We start from the raw sequence: 20332 nt of genomic DNA on the forward strand, positions 1-20332 counted from the left end.
ATGGAATGTTTGTATTGGTCACGTTGTGGATGACATCTGTCCACCACTCATAACTCCCTTGTGCCCTGCTGTGAGATGATTCACCATTATTGTTGATCTCCATACAACATGACCACAGTTGAAATGTTTTTTATTGCAACTGTCAACCTGTTGCTTGGGGTGCATGTATGAATGAATGGCAAAATGTGCAGAATACATTGATTCTGTGTGCAGTGCACAAGGCGGGTACTAGTGCACTCGGTTGCTCAGAGCCTTTTTTTGTTTGACATTTCATTTCATGTATACTTGCCTTCCTCTCAGAAAAGCAAACTGTTTTTGAGGGTCACCACCCACCCACGACTCCCCTCACAGTTCAGTATGTTTGTGTTCCTGACAGGCGTACCTTGAATAGTGTGACAGTGATGTCCACGTTTTCCGGTACCGGCCACACCACCATCCCCCGGTATGGGTTCTTGATCCCAGGCTGCCATCCGTGAAGCTGGACAGACACATGACCAGAACCAGGTGAGAACCGGGTGAAAACCAACAGCAAAAACCTTCCAACAAGCACAAATCAGGGCACTGCGAACTGAGAAGGAAAAAGTGTGAATCTGTCTCCAGACTGCCTGGGGTACTGCAGGGCTCCTCCACTGCTGAGCCTGGGGTCAACTGTGTCCACTAGCAGAACCTCCGTTGCCCCTCAGAGATTTCCAAGGGGGAAAGTCTAAAGAAATTTCAGTCCTCAAAAGAAGCAGTACTTTTCATTTAGAACTTAAAAAGCATATCACAGATACCTGATGGACTAGGGGACCAAAGTTCTTACCCTGGCTAGTCAAACCCTTGCTCACTGGGTGACCCAGTGGTCAATAATGCATTTCCCATTGGAACTACTGGCCACAGAACAGGTATGGTCAGGATTTGATCAAGACTACAGGGTGTGTCACTACACAAAGAACCAGAGCCTCAGCAAGAGCCCGTGGGTGGTGTATATATAACTTGCACAAAGACTGTATGGAGGCAAAAAGAGATACCACATGGAATGCCAAAGTCCAATATAGATATTATAGGGGGAGAAATCTATTGGGTCCTCAAATCATTATGGGCATTATGAGTTACCCCAGATTTATAACATCTCGCCACAAGTAATTTATTTTAAATGGAGAGAGGGTAAATTGTCAGCTAATTTCAGCAACTTTCTCCTTTAGATTTTAAGTAATCAAAACAAAACATGTATATAGGCATGGCTGTTGTCTCCGGGTCGTTACTGAAGACGTTTGTGCACCACTGCTATAGGGAATGCTAAAGGTCAGTATAGATACTGTGCGGACTGCTAAAGGTCAATACAGATAGAGTATGGAGTGCTAAACGCCAGTACAGAAGGCATAAGACATGATAAAGGGCAATATAGATATTGTAGGAAGTGCTAAGAGCCAACATCACTCCATTTCTGCTCGAGATATGAACCCTATGAAAGATGAGCCATGCATGCAGTATCCTGCATCAACACTTAGGATATTCTACACTTCTACAGCACTAATGTAAATAAATGCCCATATTTCTCCAACAGACCTGAATTTTACTACAGGTGTCGTGTTTTACATCACAACTGAAAGGGCAGCCACTGCCGCCACAACCGTTACTCAGTGTTACACCTGCGCATGCCATTTTAACTTATGTTCCTCCCTGCTGCTGCTGCCGCTGTTAATGCTTTAGCCAGAGGAGGCAGTATAGAGCCTCTGGCCTTGCAACCAAGTGGTTGTGTGTTTGAGCCTGGGGTGCCAGGCTGGGTAGCTTCACTAATCCTTACAGCTGCGTGAAAGGGTTGTGTGAGTCTCCCAAGAGAAGGTAATCCACAGAGTCAATACTATGAGCACTTAATAATGAATTAACTGTTTGTGTTTTTTATGGTTAAAGACTATGATTACTGCTTTAAATCCTATAAGAACTCCATGACTGATATTTATATGTTTAAGTAAAATAACAGTCATAATTAATAGTATAATTGTTGGTTTTATCACATTTTACCTTGGAGCAGATTCGTCTATTCCTCCTGGTCCACACCACTCTCAGTTTGTCTGGCTGCCTGCAATCACACAACACAGGTATCATATTACACACCAACATTACATTAACATCACATTAACATTACAGGAAAACCAGAAAGATGTGGAGCAGTGAGATGTACAACACGCACGCTCATTCTGTGGAAGTGTTTATGCAGAAGACTGCACATGTGCACACAGTCACGCACCCTCATGCACAGGCACACAGTACAGACAGCCTCGATAAGACCCCCTGTTATCAGCCATATCTTTGCCAGGCCTCGGTAAATCTAAGCTTTCGGTGACCTTTCACCTTTCAATCCTCAACGGCACTGGGCCACAAACATAACAATCTTCTCTAGGGAAGATTTTTACAGAATTTTGTATGTCATCAGTACTGTACAAAAAATAGACAAGTAACCACAATTAATTACCTTGAGAAAAACTCTTTAGTAAATTCAAAATGATCAATTCATTTTGGATAACATTACCTCCAACTCCCTTCTAGTTATCTTGTTGATATCAGGCAATAATTAACTGAAGAAGACAAGTAGGGTATATTCATAAGAAGTTTCAAGACAGAGGAGGGAGGAAAGATAAAGAGTGAAAGAAAGAAAGAGGGAAAGAAAGAAAGAAACTTGGAGAGATGGGTGTACTGACGTGGTTTAGTAAAAAAAGTTGTACAATAACAATTTCTCTCACAAAGACACACCCTTCCTCACACTAACCACACCACACACACACACATACACACACAAACTGGATGCACAGGCACAGGTACAGAGGCACAGGAACACAGACACACACATACTCACACAAACACACGTGTGCTTCCACCACCATCAGAACAAATACTTTTCTTTCTGTGAATCATGGGGGTTGGTGGCAGGGGGGGGTAGGGTGTAATAGCGGTGGGGTAGTGACAATATCTATATTTTGACTTGCATCAGATTTTTACTCAATAATGAAATAAAATCATTAAAGCTAAAACATGGAATACCACCCTCCCTCATGCTATTTTTGCATATTTACTGATCACTCCCTGTAATCTGCATTTTTCAGTATAACTATAGCAGCAAAAAAAGAATTTTGATGAAAGTGTGGCATTTCTGTTGATCTCTGCCTCGGACAGTGCAAACCCCTGTCGCTTAAGCATACTCCACGTACACTATAATATTATTATTACCAGTAACATAAACCCAGGACACACACACACTCACACTCACACTCACACACACTCACAAACACACACTTACACACCATACTCCACACTGCCTCAGCGGGACCATGCAGAACCAAGCTAAACCCACAGGAGAGCCCACATATGACATCACTCAGTATCGTAGGTTTCTCAGTGCAGACCACGTTAGAAGCTCACTGCTGAACTGAGATCAGCCTTTATCTCAAATCAAAAGCAGCTGCTGAGATGCTAGAACCCGTCCAAGAGTGACGAGGAAAAAAAAAACAATGGAAATGCATAATAACAATTCCACACCCCAACCCCCCACAAAAGCCTCTCAAGGAATTTTGAAGGTATTCCTCATGTTATTCAGTGCCTCACTGGTGCTACATGAAATAGAAAAAAGTAAAAGTACACCATGTACTGAAAATCTGACTGTTTTATAGAGGCTAGTGGCTACCTGAACATATTTGAAACTGGTATCGTGGTAGCACAACCCTGGCACCCGAAAAAAAAATATTAATGTGAAGTTAAAAACGCTGCCACAGTCCTTTTTAAAAAACAAATGTCCAAATTAAACTTAAGATAGTTTTGCTTTTTAATATTTATATGAATGGCTTTTTCTCCACTGTTTGCTTATATTCCTGCTTTGCTCAATGTTCTCTACGTTTGTTTTGTCATCACAGTTAAGCTGAGAGGCTGAAGTTACAGACAGGCACGGTCTTGTTCAGACATCCATCACGAGATGAGCATTACTGTCCGCAACGGAGCTGGACTGAGACGGCCGCAGTCACACGGGAACCACCAGGAACGGCCCCTGGTTTAGAACGGCAACAACAAATACGGAGAGCAGTTAGGAATGTGCCTCCAGTCGGAGGAATAGGTTTCAAACAATGAAGAAAGTGGCCTGAGAGCAGATGTGTGTGCTGCTTGGTAACGGTCCCCCTCGGCCTTCAGTGACGTAGAGATGTTTCCTCTCCATGGCCGCTTACCAAGACAAACAGATGTGTTCTATTAAAATCACGCTGAAAAATAATTTAGGTGCCTGTCAGCAAAGGACAGAGCCTTTAAGTAAAAACAAAAGAAAGTGAAAGCTGAGAATCTTTGCTCAAGCATTCAAAAAAGTTGTCAACATGTATAATACATGCTATTTCTAATTTTAAAAAAAACATTTTCTGTGTTATGTAACTGAAATAAAAAAAGGCAGTAAGGCAGAAACATATTTGTTACCAAATATGAAATATTAAGTTTGAGAAACCATTCCAACCAAATGCAAATTTTAAGTAGCCAGAGAAAACTGGAAAATGGATTTTCCTGTTTCCTTTGCACATACAGTAAAAGCTGACCTTTGACCCCACATGAGAATGACAGGAAGAGCCATTCTGGCTCTGGTCTTTGGCTCTGGTTTCAGTTCTGTTTACATGCAGAGGGTGTGGCCTATCCAGTCCTCCCTAAATATGGAAAGTACAAAAAAGCCCCGCCCACCACAAAACATCTTGCAGCAGGTTGTTTCAAAGGTCTGGACTCCTTACCGCTACGTTTTTCATAAACAGAAATGAATAGCACCTGGATTGCGGTGTCCGAAAGGTGCTTCCGAATCTCTTGGTGCTTTTTGGATTAAATATTATTCCACAGTATCATGCTTTTTTAGTATTGTTGGGCTTTCATAAAGGCCTGCTTTTAGTGTGACACACAGAAGATACAATTGACCCTAAATGGGAAAATATGAGAAGCAAATATGCAGAATATTCTAAATGAAGAGTGAAAGCCTTTTCTCAGACATAACCAGACTAATGGAAGGTAACTCACGCATGCCTCCGTTATCAAACATGAGGGTCTCGTGTGAATTGCCTTGGACAAAATTCCCAGTAAAACCCCTGTGGAATCTCTGATTCCCTAGACACATTCCAGTACACTTTCCAGAACACATGGGAATAGAATCACTGGAATAAATTATTACTTGTTTCATGACCTTTTATCTTTTTTCTCTTTTCATTGTATTTTTTTTGTCACAAAAATGCTGAATCTTGAAAATGACGTGGGCTGGAGAGGGGGGTGATGTGTTGGGCTGGCAGAGTGGGGTTAGGCTATGTTGCTTTAGCACTGAACCGACAGCTGTACAGTGGGAAATCCACAGGGGGGTGAGAGATCGTCCCAGTGGCAGTTCTTTCGTCCTTTCTCAAGTTGCAGGCTAGTTATAGCATCGGTGCAAATAGGACATAAAGGCCACGTTGGGTGGGGAAGCTATGAGGGAGCGGGAGGGTGGCGTGGGGCATTAAAAATAGATAGGGGGCCTGGCTGGCTAAAGCATGAGGTCAGAGAGCGCTCTACCCCCGCGGTCGGTCACCACCGGAAAGTCTGTCTTGGGTCTGAGGCGGTGGCATGACGCAGCGTCAGCTGTCCGAGCTCGTGAACGCCAGACCCAGCTGCGACCGCCCACCCCCAGCTGAGCCTGGTGACGATGTCTAACCCACCTGCTCAGCCAGCCTTTCGAACCCCAACCCAGTGCAGTCCAGTTTACGCCTCTGTTTTTCTCACTGGACAACAAGACATTCTTCCAACAGTACTATGCAATACTATACAGTACAATTTCCAGCTTTACAAACTACAAACAATGGGGTTTACCAGCTGATAAACATACAGTTTATTTTGAGAATTCATAATTTTATTATCTTGATATTTTCATATTTTGTTTTTCCCATGGTTATACATTAAAATAATCAGACCCCCCAATTTACAATTATTTTTTTATGCAGTATGGAACATAAAATAAAGAGGGATCTAGATATTCTCATACATTTTGGGTGAGATATTTGTAAAATTAATTCATTCTGAAATAAACATGTTCAATTCAGGGTTTTGTACTCTATCACAAATTTGTTTTTAATAAAAAGCTTTTTCTTTATTAAAAGGAATTTACACTGGGTCTAATAACTGACTAGTGACATAGCAATGGTCAAATGTCAAATATGAAAATAATCAACTAGTCTGCCTCACCCCTGCTACACACCATCCTGTCAATTCCTTGATTGTGTGTCACAATTCAAAAAATTCACACTGCACTGTCATCATTGATAATGTAAGATAGCTCACTAGCCTGTCTACCGTCCACGCTAGCAAAAGGACATAGTCTACATTCATAATGTGGAACCAAAACAGTTCAACTTAATGCTTAGTTTAAAGCCATATGAAAAGTACCAGACTTTCTCCCCTTGACTGCCAAGTATGTCAAAGGAATGCAATGTTTGTTAAAAAAAACCTTTACAGTATTTTTATCTTTTCATTCTTTCCTAAATGTTTCTCAGCCTCGGAATTGCCATTAATCTCAAGGGGTTGTTGATTTTCCACACAAGTGTGTTGTAATTTGCTAATCTGAAGAGCGCACTTTGGAAACAGTGATTAAAATCAGCACTTGGAAGACCCTGAGTTTAAACATCTGGTATTGCACATTCACAGGTATGCTCAGACCGGATCCCTGTCTTTAACATCAGGCCAGGTTTGCCAGTTGATTAAGCATTGTTTAGCAAGCATATGCAACCAAAGAGTACTGCTCTGTTTAAACATGCCACCCATACTATAAATCAAGGCTCAGGCTTGAATGCCTACTGATTTGCTGACAGGGATTTCCTAAAATACAGTAAAATAAAAAGTCTATTGGTTCTGAAAAGTTATGACAGATTGTTATATGATTTTATATCATATCAAAAATTGTCTAAAAAGGATAAATGAAAAAGTTGTAGTTCCCCTGAATATATATAAGGCTATATACAAGATTCTGCTATAAATGCAGGCCCAAAATAAACAGGATGGACATGCCACACATCTGTCCGGTGTCCACACACTGCACTCCACTCCAAGTCCCATATGCAACAGCTTTCTCCTGTGACCAGAAACCAACAACTCTCTTCTGTGACATCACACAAGTCTCTCCTGTAACAGCACACCAACACCTCTCTCCTGCGACAGCACACCAACACTTCTCTCCTGTAACAGCACACCAACACCTCTCTCCTGCGACAGCACACCAACACTTCTCTCCTGTGACAGCACACCAACACCTCTCTCCTGTGACATCACACAAGTCTCTCCTGTAACAGCACACCAACACTTCTCTCCTGTGACAGCACACCAACACTTCTCTCCTGTGACAGCACACCAACACCTCTCTCCTGCAACAGCACACCAACACCTCTCTCCTGCAACAGCACACCAACACTTCTCTCCTGTGACATTACACCAACACCTCTCTCCTGCAACAGCACACCAACACCTCTCTCCTGCGACAGCACACCAACACTTCTCTCCTGTGACAGCACACCAACACCTCTCTCCTGCAACAGCACACCAACACCTCTCTCCTGCGACAGCACACCAACACTTCTCTCCTGTAACAGCACACCAACACCTCTCTCCTGCAACAGCACACCAACACCTCTCTCCTGCGACAGCACACCAACACTTCTCTCCTGTAACAGCACACCAACACTTCTCTCCTGTAACAGCACACCAACACCTCCTTCCTGTGACAGCACACCAACACCTCCTTCCTGTGACATTACACCAACACCTCTCTCCTGTGACAGCACACTAACACTTCTCTCCTGTGACATCACACCAACACCTTCCTCCTGTGACATCACCAACACCCAAGTACTGTCCCTTTGTAGCACAAACTACCAGTGACTCTGATTCCCAAATGTCTGTGTGTCCCGGAACTAAAAGTGACACACAGAGATATGGGACATACTTGTGGCAATAATGGGTGCAGCTTCTTTGGTTACCAGCTCCAGCCCAACAGACCTTTTAACCTTATTGGACACCTAATTTGCTTTCTTCTAGTTAGATAAAAGCTAATCAAACAAATTGCATGTTTTAAATACGTTTTACCTGATGAGACATTAAGTTGGAGCATGTAGAAAACACGCAATATTCATATTCCAATCAAAATTACAGGGGAAAAAAATGTGCAAGGCATGATAGCTGTCTCCAAAAAGAAAGCTTTTATATAGGCTGTATGACCCCCTAACCTGCTGCCCATGCTGCTCATTGTGGTATTGTTCACAGGTGCCTAAAGGGCGGAGCTGAGGGTCGTTGGTGCAGTTGGGAGCACCTGTGTCCAGGGCTCCCAGAGAGATTAAGATGCCTGTCTCCAGATTGGGGAGGAGCTCTCTCCCCACCTTTTGGCTTCTGTTTAGGTGTTGGCTGTGTTTTTGGTTTTACACCATACATTGCTTCAGTATACCTTTCACACATCCACTCACCTACACTACTGATAATGCTGACTTTCACACCCTTACATTTGTCCTTTTTTGTATAATTAGGTTAGTTAGAATAAATGTGAACTTGCTAACTTTTAAATGTGTCAGTGGGTGTCTCCCTTTTTGTCATGGCTCTTGAGCCAGGTAGTGACACAGGCTTACACAGCTGAGGCACAGTGGACAGTAATGAAAATCTTCACAAAACTTCAGAATTGGCGGACTATTTTCAAAGTTAAAGTTAAAAATAGGCACAGTGTTTTAAAAGGCAAAACCGTTATAGCAGAACAACCCAAACTGGCTCCAAGCCACTGGTGCCCACAAGAAAAAATTACAGGCAAGTCAAACACAGCCCTGCAAGGGGCCTTCATGCCTACCGAAGGTTTTGTATGACTCATCTGTCCCACTCTCTGAGGTAACACCAGTCCAATACGCCTGTTGTGGCTTTGCATCAATGTCTAAATGGCTTCAGCTTTTCCATTATTACAGCAAGTGGCACACGACCCTGTTTCACCCATTTCATTTCTATTGAACATGAATGGTTAATGATGTAAAATAGTTTTAAATAGTGATGGATAAATGAAAGTGATCATTGGCTTCCCCATGTCGCATGTCCAAATGCACTTTGCTTTGTAGTGAAGCATCTTTGTGTATACTGTAGAGGAGACATCTTTGTAAATACAAATTCAGAAGTTGCCCTGCGGCTATATTTAAAAAACTAGACAAATGCATATTATTCAAGTTGATGATATTATCACCAAAAATCCAAAACATTTCCCAGCATGACCAGCGGGCTATTTGGCTTTTATTCACAAAAATGTCATTCTTTAACATGGTAATTGTTCATAACACTCAAGCACAATGTGTCGCACACACAAATACAAAATGGACCAGAGAGCACACAGGGGTTTTCCTTAGGTCAGTACATTTACTCAAGGAATTTGGGTAATGCAGTCTATATTTACCAGCGCCACCAAATGTATTGACCCTTTGTCCCTCTAGTCTCATTTTAGATCTTGGTAAAGGCACAAAGTTAAATAAATAACTGATTTCATTGTTTTTTAATTGATCTATTTGGTCTGTACTCTAAACTATAAACATATTTTCTTGCACACAGCATAAAAACTGCTCACTAAGGAGTACTGGGAACCATAAGCTTATTTGTATCCTATCAGCAGGCACAACTAATAAGGTGAGAGTGTAATTTATAGCATTTCTTTCTATCAACTCAGGGATATTGCTTAATTACACTGGTGCATGATATTCCAAGTTAAATGGGTCATACCTGTTGCAGGCTAGCCTGCTCCCCACTTAATAAATAATAAATCCTTTGTTCAAAAAATAATTGATGTTTTCTATTTTTGAATAATACTTTTATACTTACATTCAATTCCATTCTAAATTAACTTTGAGAGCGAGAGAGAGAATAACTGAATAAATATTTATACCACATAACCATGCACTAGTCTGGAGTGACTTCAGAAACCTGAAGAAGGCTTTCCAGGAACACAACCTTCCGCTGTGATGAGCAGCCAAATGACCTGCGCGTGTGTCGCTACATCAGACCAGCCGTGCTACACCAGCCACGGTTCAATGCGCCGCACTAACAGGACACATCCACGCTGCAACCAAATAAGAGGCAAATCTTCCCGTCCTCCTCAACTTCTTTTGCCACATCCAAACTTACATATAGCAAACTCCCAAATTACTTGCAAAATGAAAAATAAAAATAAAAATCCTTGTTTGCCCTGTTTCTGAGATTATTGGTGCAGCGGGCATATGAACATGTTTTTAAGAAAAAATATATGATATGGTTAGAATCTGGGCCTGTGATGGTATTTGCTAAAAAGTTTGTACTGTTTCAGGATCCTTCGAATTATCTCACTGAATGCTGACTAATCACTGGAGACCCCTCTTTGGGTTGGAAGCTGATGATAACAAGGACAGCCATGATACAGTATCTACAACATATTTTTTTAAATCAAGAAATGTACAGAATATATTTGCCTCGGTCTTTTGGAAAACTATTTTCTGGAATTATCTGCTTAATTCAACCTCACAGCAAGGTCATTATTCTATGGTAGTTTTTGTAAAGGTTGCACAATTCTCCCTATGTGAGACATTAAATGGTGTAAGAAAACAATCTCATATGTCTTCGTTTGGACTAGTTACATAGATATCGTTATAACTCTTCCCTGACTGCTGAAGTTAGACTATTTCCTCGCTTTTTAGCTTCCTGTGCAATGATACAGGCCAGGACAGCCAGAGTGACTGCTGGAATGTAAATTTAACCACACAAGGAAGCACGAGACTGGGCTCTACACGACTGCTTCAGGGGAAATAATGTGTTTAGAATATAGCTCCAGCCTATCAATGCAATATTGCAAGTCATACAAACGCAAAAATCATACAAACAAAAATGCATGCACGCGCACAGTGCACACACTGCACCCTTTGACATGCATCCTTTCCATGCCCTTTCCAAGGGTAATAGTCTACTAGGTCCTAATTAAAAATTGAAGTCAATTCTGAGCCAATGAAACAATCAGGCAAATTAAGTAAACAGAATGATGGGACAAAATACGACAATTTTTGTTGCAGTTGTTGTCGAAACTATTAATAATATGACAACAACACCAATAACAAAAACAATAGCAACAATAATAATAATTATTATTATTATTATGATTATATCACGTTCCAATTCTATTTTAAGGTATATTCGGAGGGACGTGTTCGTTGAATTCATTTTAGATTCATTGTATTATATCAAATATTTCCAATTTCAACTTCGAACTTACAATGTTAATTTTATCATACTGTATAATGTTATAACGTTTGTAAAATACGTAGTCTACTGGTGACGATAGCCTCACAATAAGAAGCCAGCATTAGAGAAAGTCAACGCGGAAGTACATTCGATCGAGCAACCATCATATCTAGCTTTCAATTTCCACATTGCCTTAACAAAGTTCAGCAGGGCAGCCTTGCTGTCAAATGTCACCATCGGGCAGGAAACGCAACACTTTTAGCTGTAAGCCATCACAAACGTTCTTTCAGTTGGGCTACAGTAGCCTATACTGCATCATTACATTCACAGTGGAAAAGCAAATGTAAATTTCAATCAAACGGGTAAAGTAGGCTATTATGGGCAATATGCCCCATCAGATAATGTTTTATACGGGATGAAACGCCCTCGTGTCACGCGTTCTTTTTTCTTTAGGTTGAACTCGCTAGCTGGAGGAAGAGGGGGTGCGGGTGTTGCTTTGAGTTACTTACCACTTCTTCGTGCACTCGACTATCAATTCTTGGTAGGAAGCCACAAACTGAAATTTCGTGGCTTTTTTGCCGACCCGTTGAAGTCTCTTCCAGACCGAAGTCATGTTGATAGCTGGTTTACTGGGACAAGGCGTATGTCGGAGGAATAATTAATACCTAAATAGCAATGCCTTGTCTTCCCCCCCTTGTAGTAAAGATATAGAAACCACTGACAGTTGCCGTATGACGAGTCGTATTCGGGGAAACAAGCATGCTGTCGATCTAAACATTGACATCGTTCCGGAGGCAGATGAAGTCCTCGCGAATTGTCGCCATCCCCCTTGCAAACTAGCGGAAAAATACGCGCACAAAACACAAAGCTATGTACGGAAACTAATTACCCGCTCATAAGAGGAACCGACCCAGAATCATGATATAGACTGCGTAGGTTAACGTTAGATCGTTTTAATGTTTCCTTACTTGGTAGCCTATCCTATGTTTCAAAACTTCTGACTGATTGTATTGTCGCTTAAAACAGTATGTTTATTATTTACAGTTATTTGAGCCAGTTAACATAACGCAAAGGGTAGCCTAGTCGCTCTTCTGGCTTGCGACGTGCAGTCCTTGGTCCTTAACAATTGTTGAAACGGACACAAGAAACGAATGGGTTAATCCATAGTCTTTTTTTATCGCAGACCAAGTACAGCAGTTTTGGTAGTCCCGTCCAAAGAGCACTTTCAGTGCATTTTCCGAAGGTAAGTCCTCAGGATATTTGCTGTGACAAAACGTTCGGGTTACTACAGAAGAGCAGAGAGCTAAGTAAATGCGAGGCTGGGAACAGGGAGAGGCACGCAAAGCACTGATGATGAAGCAGTATGCAAAATTGACTGTCTGCAAACTGTCGGTAAAAGTACACTGAGCGGCATAATCGCTCAGACTTTGGATCTCGTTTGTTCAGCATGGTTCCCAGTCCTAATCAGGATTGATATTGTCAGGAGGATTTCCCTTTAAATCTGATAAGATTAATCCTATAGAACTGAAAAGCCTTTGTATCTTTATCAAATTAATCAATTAACTTAGGTGAAGTAAGAAACAGAAATTGACAACATCATGAAATTATTCTCGTTATTATTTTTTAAATTATTGTTGTTGTTGCTGTTGTCTAGAATAATCATATTTTTGTTGTTGCTGTTATATCTAGAAAAATCATAATAGCAATATGAGTATACCTATAATAATCATAGTAACAATAATAATAAATGTAAATGTAAAACCAATGTACTGAAAATCCTGAGAATGTGTAACAAAATCCTGAGACTGTGTATTATTATTAGGATACAACAAGGCTACTACTAGCCTACTACTTCTAGTGCTACTAGGCTACTGAAGAACATTGCCATATTGGCACACTTTTACCCATTTAAACACATTCGTTAGGGTCAGCTGGTTTTGTTTCTTCCCCCAAGTGGAACTCACAGGGAAAGCGTGGATGGAGGGGGAGAATCTGAGAATCTGGGGAGAAACAAGCAGAGGAAGGGGACTCTTATCACAGCGCCTAAACTATTGGGAGAATAAGGACGCTGGGATTTTCCAGAGTGCGCAGAAGTTTATTTATAATCAGTGAGAGAGAGAAGGGGCGGATAGACGGAGGCAGCTGGGCTCGCACAAGTGGAGCTCGCTCAGACTGCAGAAGAACATGCACCACACAGTAAAATACCCCGTGTTAATTGAACTCTAACATAGTAGGCCTACACATGAGTCCAATAGGACATTTGTACTCTGTAAGAGTTTACACTTTTTTTTTTTTATTGTGCAACAGTCACGTTATATTCTGGTATATCCTTCATATCCTCCTGAGATCCACTGGAAAAGTTGAGTATTTAGGACAGGAGAAGTTCCCTGGCTAACATACTCATTTACCCATAGGGCAAATGGGGGATGCCTGGTTCTTCTAACATAACAATGGCAGATTTGGAATGTTTGATCAATGAACGGGCACAACTCTTGCTCTCATTAAAAATATTTGGATTTTATTTTTTAAAATCTCTATTAAAAAATTGGAATGTTTAAAATGTGAATATAAATCAAGGCTACATTAATAAAGGTGATATCTCCCAGACATATGTATGCCTCTTATCTATGTGTCCATCTGTGAGTAATTATTACTCCTATAATAACCATACGCACTTGTGAAAGGAACAAAGTACAGATTACAACATCGTCATACCACAAATGTCAACTCCAATTCAGCAAGAAAACAAAACCCAGACCCAGGGAAATTCTGATTCACCAACTTATTTATTTACTAAGCACACATGCCTATCCAGGATGGCTGCATATTTAATAATGTGATTCAGGTTAAATACCTTACACCAGGCCTAGGGTGTAACACTTCCCCATCTGGGATGCGCTTCTGCAACCTTCCGACTCGTGTAGCAAGTCAAGGTGGACAAAGTGCAGCTACCACACCATATTCTTCCTTAAATGTGCTGTGTGGTGTTGTATTGTGCATTACTGTGCTGACTGCTGTGCTGTGAGCTGTGTACTCTGTGCTGTTTGCTGTGAGCTGCGTTCTCTGTGCTGCGCGGTTCTCTCTCACCCTTGCGGCAGTCTAGACTGGGTTGGCTGGCAGACGTGGTTTCCTGATGCTTCCCTTCCCTCCACGCAGTCATTCGCAAGGTGGGTTGCAGTGAGCAAAGGATGTGCTTTCACAACACAATGACTGGCCCTGGCAACCATTTACCACATACTGACTCGCTGTATAGACTAAACAAGCTTTGACTTATCTTACGATCCTCTCAAAAAATATTCCAAATAAAAGTGACTTGTGTGATCGAAACAGAAATCAAACCCCCAACCTTGCAATCTCAAAGCACGAAACTTGGCAACCAAAGACCCAGGTCCCTGGCACCAACAGCTAATCATGTTTGTTAGTCGACTTCAGGAAGTGATGTCACTCTCAAGTCATAACATACTCACATAAGTGAAGGCAGAGTATTCATTACATTGAGGGATGTTAGTTTCATCAAATATTTGATTAACCAATCAGATTTTTTTAAATGATCTGCACACCTGCAAGTTTCCTTCATTTTTACTGTAATAATGACAACAGTTTTTGCCATTCAGATATTTTATTTATTTCTTATTTTTTTCAATTATATAAATCTGATTTGAACACACCCAAAAATTTGTATCATTAAAATTATTCCTATTTCATATTTTTCAAATGCTTCCACTTATGTTTGAATGTAATTTTGATTATATAAATATAATAGATAGAAATACTAAGTACAGAGAAAAGTTACACAAAGAGTGTATTACCTTTTAAGGATGGTAAAGCATTACTCATTACTAAGATTCAACACATTGAGTCCAGTGTCTATTTCCTGAGCTTATACCTGGATAGGATATTACTGTGGTGATAGCAGGGATATTTTCCCCCCATATTAGTCAGGCTGTAATACTGATGAAAGGAAAGCATATTTACTCAAGACCCAGATTCTGAATCCAGACAGTGGAAGGAACGTGTTTGCCGTATTTATAGTGTTCATGCACAACCATATTGTGCGATGAGATTCTCTTGTATCTCAGGAAGTGCTCATTCTTTTTTGCTATGGGGTCTAAAAAGGGAAACAAACAGCTGTATTTGTGCATGTCAGCCATGTTGGGGGTGGGGGGGGGGGGGGGGGGGGGGCGGGGCTAGACTCCAGACAGACTGGAGGAATAGACAGTTAATTGCAACAATTCATTTGTGTTCTTTTTTCCTATTCATTTAACTGTCAGAGAACTAAAAATAAATAAGAAGAACAACTTAGCCCTCATATTGTGTTTGGGGTCAGTTTGGCCCTATTCAGCATTTGACATCTCTTAAAAACCAGTTAAGTAGTTAGGGGGACATTAAGAAGGTGACACACAAAAATTTTCTATTACTGTAAACAGTCAGTTTAAACTGCTGGGGTCGGTTTGACCCCAAACATAAAAGGCGTCATAAAATGTCAACATAATATGAGGGTTACATGAAAGACAAATATGGGAGCACAATGGCCTGGAAAAACAAGATCACACAACAAATGGGAGGAGGATAACAACAGCAAACATGGGGCTATAGAAAGATTATAATAAAGACTTATTATAATCAGTTGTGTTTATATGACACTATTCATCCCTATCCAGGACCTAAGAGCACTTCAGTGTAGAGCTAGTTGTTAACCTCAACTAATACTAATGGTTAAAGAGACTGAAGGCAATATAGAATACAAAACAATAAGAGACCATCTTTAAAAAAAAGGGGAAAGATACAATTTAAACAGTGGTGGTTCCGTGTCAGAAATGAAAGTCTACAGGTTCGGGTCCAGCTCAAGAACACTGCATGGGTGTTCTGGACAAAGCAACAAGTTATTATGCATTATAATTTAAGTGACGTCTGATTAGCGGGAACTATTGGAAACTCCGGGCACAGATGAAAATTGTATATGCTCTTCATAATCAGAAGCACCCTGCATACCAACATTATGAAAAATTGCCTTTAGGAACACCTCGTAGATAGTATTTTCCAGGTGAGAATTTCATTAAAATTGTCAGCCAGTATACATTCTAGCTTAAAAAATTAGCAGAAATTCTCATTTTCTGCTGAATTTTTTTTAAATGTGTATGTGCCTTTTTTCTAATATTGCACAATTACACAATGTGAGTGGTAAGCAGACTACACTCACAAAAACACTTATCTAATATTTTATCATGTATATCTTTGAACTTGCCTGCGGACCAATACATTTTAACTATTCAACATAATTCTACCTGGATGAACATGGAGGCAGTCAATCAAATACTGAGACAGAGCTGGAACCACATCATATACAGCATTTCACAATTATATTGATGTCAAACTGAGCAATTAACAGCACATTTGCATTTGTGTTTGTGTGTTTGACCCCTGGAACCTGGTTAGAGCCGCTTGTTAGGAAGGAGGTCAACGTGACTAGGCCCTGTTTCAGTATATAGAAAACCTTTGTAAACTGCAAAGCCTTTTTTGGCCTACACAATGCACACAATGCAGGTCAAGTATGAAAAGAGAGTCTGAAAAAAGAAAGACAAACAAAGAAAACCCACACTGTTGAAAACTGACTTAGGCAACCTTGAGATAGGGCACAGTGGGGCGAGATGGGGGGTGTCTACAAGACAGGTGGTGGTGGGGGTGGGGGGGTGTTCCTGTCTCAGATCACACACTTCCTGTAGGCCTGGAGTTTGTTGATGTCTGCACATCCTGTTTCCCAACTGTGTTCAGCATGCTGGGTAGGATGGGGATGCTGTTGGAGGACTGACAGGTCACCGCTGCTTTTCACCATAACCACCACTCTTTGACTGATTGGAAGGAAGAGAAATTCTTTGCGAAAGGAAATTTTAAACCAAAATGAATCAGTAGGACTGCACGGTGGTGCATTGGATAGCTCTATCGCCTTTCGGCAGGTCCTGGGTTTGAATCCCACCTTTCTGTGTGGAGTTTGCATGTTCTCTGCAACTCTGTGTGGATTTCCTACAGATACTCCTCCCACAGTCTAAAGAGAGTAAAGTTAGGATAATTAGAGAGTCCTAAGCTGTCCATAGGTATGAAAGTGTGTGAGTGAATTGTGTGCGTGCCCTGAGATGGATTGTACTCCTGCCTCTTGCCCAATGCATTCTGGGATAGGCTCCAGCCCCCCTTCTCCATGACCATCTTTTACATCTAGAGGTAGCCCAAACGACAACCTTATTTTGCAAAATCTTGGTTTATATTTTTATATGTATTATGTATTAATTAAACGTTTGATGGATGAGTCTAGATCATGAATAGGCTCTTTTTAAAAACAAAATATAACCCCACTGGTTTACCAAGGGAATGAAATGTCCGATGTAGCTGCTCTCTCTTACTCTCTCTCACATTGGAGAGTAAACCAGTTGTTTTCAGCAAGTTGCTATTTCAGAAACTGTCTCCAAAAGCAAAGTCATTCTGATTGCCAACAATGTGTAGCCTGTGAACATAGAATGCATTATACATATGGAATCTGTTGCTCAAACCTAATCAAACCATTATTGTTGGTAGGGTTGTCATTAATAACAACTGCACATCTGCACAATTCAATCCTCCAGAATCAATGTATAATGATCCTATAATGGTAGGTTATTTGAATTTAAGAGAGTTAAGGAGAGGGGAGTTTGTTTGCCTGATATTGGAAGTAAGGAGGAAATGGGTGCTGGACTAATATCCTCTTAGACGACAGAGAGAAGTGCCCGAACACGGTGTCACTCTGCTCAGTCTAAATATAGAGATGGCTTACCATCACCTGTCCCCTGTCCATCACATTTAAGGGGAGAGACAGAGAGGAAGGAAAGGTTAACAAGGTCATTGTAAAATATAGAAAATCTGAGAAATTATCATATTTGCTGTTCATAAGTTTACAAGCCCGGTATACATAAGAGAGCATGTTATGTGACTCAGGTATAACATAGTATGTATAAGACTCCAGACCTCCTCTGGATAAAAAAAAAACTCATTGTCAACTTCTAATTGAGGACAATTGTTATGAGCTGCTATGTCTCTGTAGTATTGCTACATATGAATAAACACAAATGAATATATGTTAAGATTCAGACACAAATCCCTTGGATTAAAAACAGAAAACATTTCCAACTTCTGGTTGAGGACTTACATAATACTTATCAGCTGCGTGTTATGTTTCTGTAGTACTACTGGATACAAATAAACACAAATGAATGGATATATGTTGAGATGCACACAAGAATATTTACATTACTTTCGAAGTACGTTTTTACAACTTGTCTCTCGGTGAGTCTAAACACCCTGTCTCACTGCATGTTTCTCTGACTGAAATGATTAAAAACCTGACATTTCAAGTGATGGGGGCTGGGGAGGGGGCTTGTAACCAGATCAGATCCTTCCCCACTCTACCTCACTGACCCCCCATGGACTGTTCATGCCAGTCTCATTAGCTGCTCTGAGGCGTTTGAGGGGGATTTCCAGCTTCTGTAATGCCTTAGAAAGCCCAGTGGCCCACTATTAGGGATTCTATCAGTACCACACACACACATTTTACCATCTGGGTAGAACTACCTTTACTCTAGGTTGACTAACTAACTTGCGGGCGACACAGCTCAGGAGGTAAGAGCGGTTGTGTAGCAGTCGGAGGGTTGCCGGTTCGATCCCCGCCCTGGGCGTGTCAAAGTGTCCCTGAGACACCTAACCCCTAACTGCTCTGGTGAATGAGAGGCATCAATTGTAAAGCACTTTGGATAAAAGCGCTATATAAATGCAGTCCATTTACCATCCATTTAGGAATAATGTAAGTAAACATGACAGTGGTGGTAATGATTCAGCTGGCTGGGATGTCTCATCGATCTGTAGCAACTTCTGCTGGTCAAGTCTGTGAAACTGCATATGATCAGACACACGCGGTCCTTTTGTTGACCTGCATGTGAAAGATCTTCCTCCAAATCATGTCTGTGCTAATCCAACTTGTATGCTGCGGTGGGCTAAGCAGCAGTGACTGGTGTGCTGACGTGACGTGCTTCGGAGGAGAGCATGGTTGTTTGTGCTCTCCCAAATGCATAGCAAAGGTTGTTGCAATGGACCATGAAGGAAAGGTTTGGGCATTCCAAACCGAGAGGGAAAAAAAGGGGGAAACATTAAAATAAGACAAGAACATGGTAACATGAACCTTAAAACACCTTAAGTTGCAAGAGAACCAATTTCATACATAACATTAGGCCTCATCATCTCATACACCTGGGATATGCACACAACCAAAGTTCTGCATATGTTTCAAGAATCACATATTGGCTTTTCGTCAGAACATTTTAAAGAACAAAAGTAAAAACAATTTAAAAGTTTTGTAAATTAGGCCCATTGTTTATATACTGTAGTTTGTGAGCAGGGAGCCTATCAGATCACGTTAAAAGTGACCATTATTTGAGTGTTACACCTTTGAGTCCAGCTCCTCCTTGAATCGTCATACACAGCCCCAAACCCCTTGCATTGCCTAATAAGCACATGTCCACCATGAACGATCTGTTTATTTGACTGTGCAGGAGGAAGTGTGGGAACCCAGGGCTTGGGAAAGCGATGCGCGCGTAGCCTATCCGAATCACTCTCCGCGAGATTCCACTTGTATGCAGAAGCATTGAAGCCCATGTCATTCTCAGAGTAATGACAGTTGAGTTGTGTCGTTGCAGCCCACATAATCACAGAAAGTCAGTATGGCTTAGTAATGGTTTCCCAACGAACTGTTTACGATAAAAATGTTAGCATGGCTTGCAGTGGGGTTTCTATTTTCCATGTAGTCCTGCCTTGCATAACTATCTACATTGAGTAAACGGCGACAATTGTTTCCCAATTTACTAGCAACTGGGATCCGAGTCAAATAACTAATGTGAACGTTTTTTTCAGATGTTGACACACGATGTAGGCACTATGATCATTGACTGAGGTGTCTGTTGACTATACCAAGGAAATTAAAAAATACATTGCAATATACTTTCAGTTATAATGCAACATATGCTGCCTCCCAATGTTTTTTTTTTCTTATTGAAGCTGAGACAGTTAATGCATTTATTTGTTTTTCACA

General features: G+C 41.0%; 1 protein-coding gene and 1 long non-coding RNA gene across 13 annotated transcripts in view; one reads left to right on the forward strand and one right to left on the reverse strand.

Annotated features, from left to right (window-relative positions):
- LOC118235746 (EH domain-binding protein 1-like protein 1) overlaps positions 1 to 12679 on the reverse strand; it is a 44379-nt gene extending 31700 nt beyond the window's left edge. For 4 of the 12 annotated variants that reach the window (XM_035433493.1, XM_035433499.1, XM_035433491.1 and 1 more), the window contains exons 1-3: positions 11736 to 12678; positions 2005 to 2062; positions 383 to 478 (exon numbers count right to left, since the gene is read on the reverse strand). In XM_035433493.1, the coding sequence (XP_035289384.1) occupies positions 383 to 478; positions 2005 to 2062; positions 11736 to 11839 (258 nt within the window). In that variant the 5' untranslated portion in view covers positions 11840 to 12678. Of the gene's footprint in view, positions 1 to 382; positions 479 to 2004; positions 2063 to 11735 lie in introns of all 12 variants that reach the window. The other 8 variants (XM_035433496.1, XM_035433494.1, XM_035433495.1 and 5 more) reach the window with 6 other exon arrangements.
- Positions 12397 to 13837, forward strand: LOC118235750. Its single transcript, XR_004766911.1, has 2 exons — positions 12397 to 12469; positions 13181 to 13837. It is a non-coding gene; the product is annotated as an uncharacterized LOC118235750 (long non-coding RNA).
- Positions 13838 to 20332: the final 6495 nt, after the last annotated feature.

Source organism: Anguilla anguilla, chromosome 9, assembly GCF_013347855.1.
Source record: "Anguilla anguilla isolate fAngAng1 chromosome 9, fAngAng1.pri, whole genome shotgun sequence".
Taxonomy (NCBI): domain Eukaryota; kingdom Metazoa; phylum Chordata; class Actinopteri; order Anguilliformes; family Anguillidae; genus Anguilla; species Anguilla anguilla.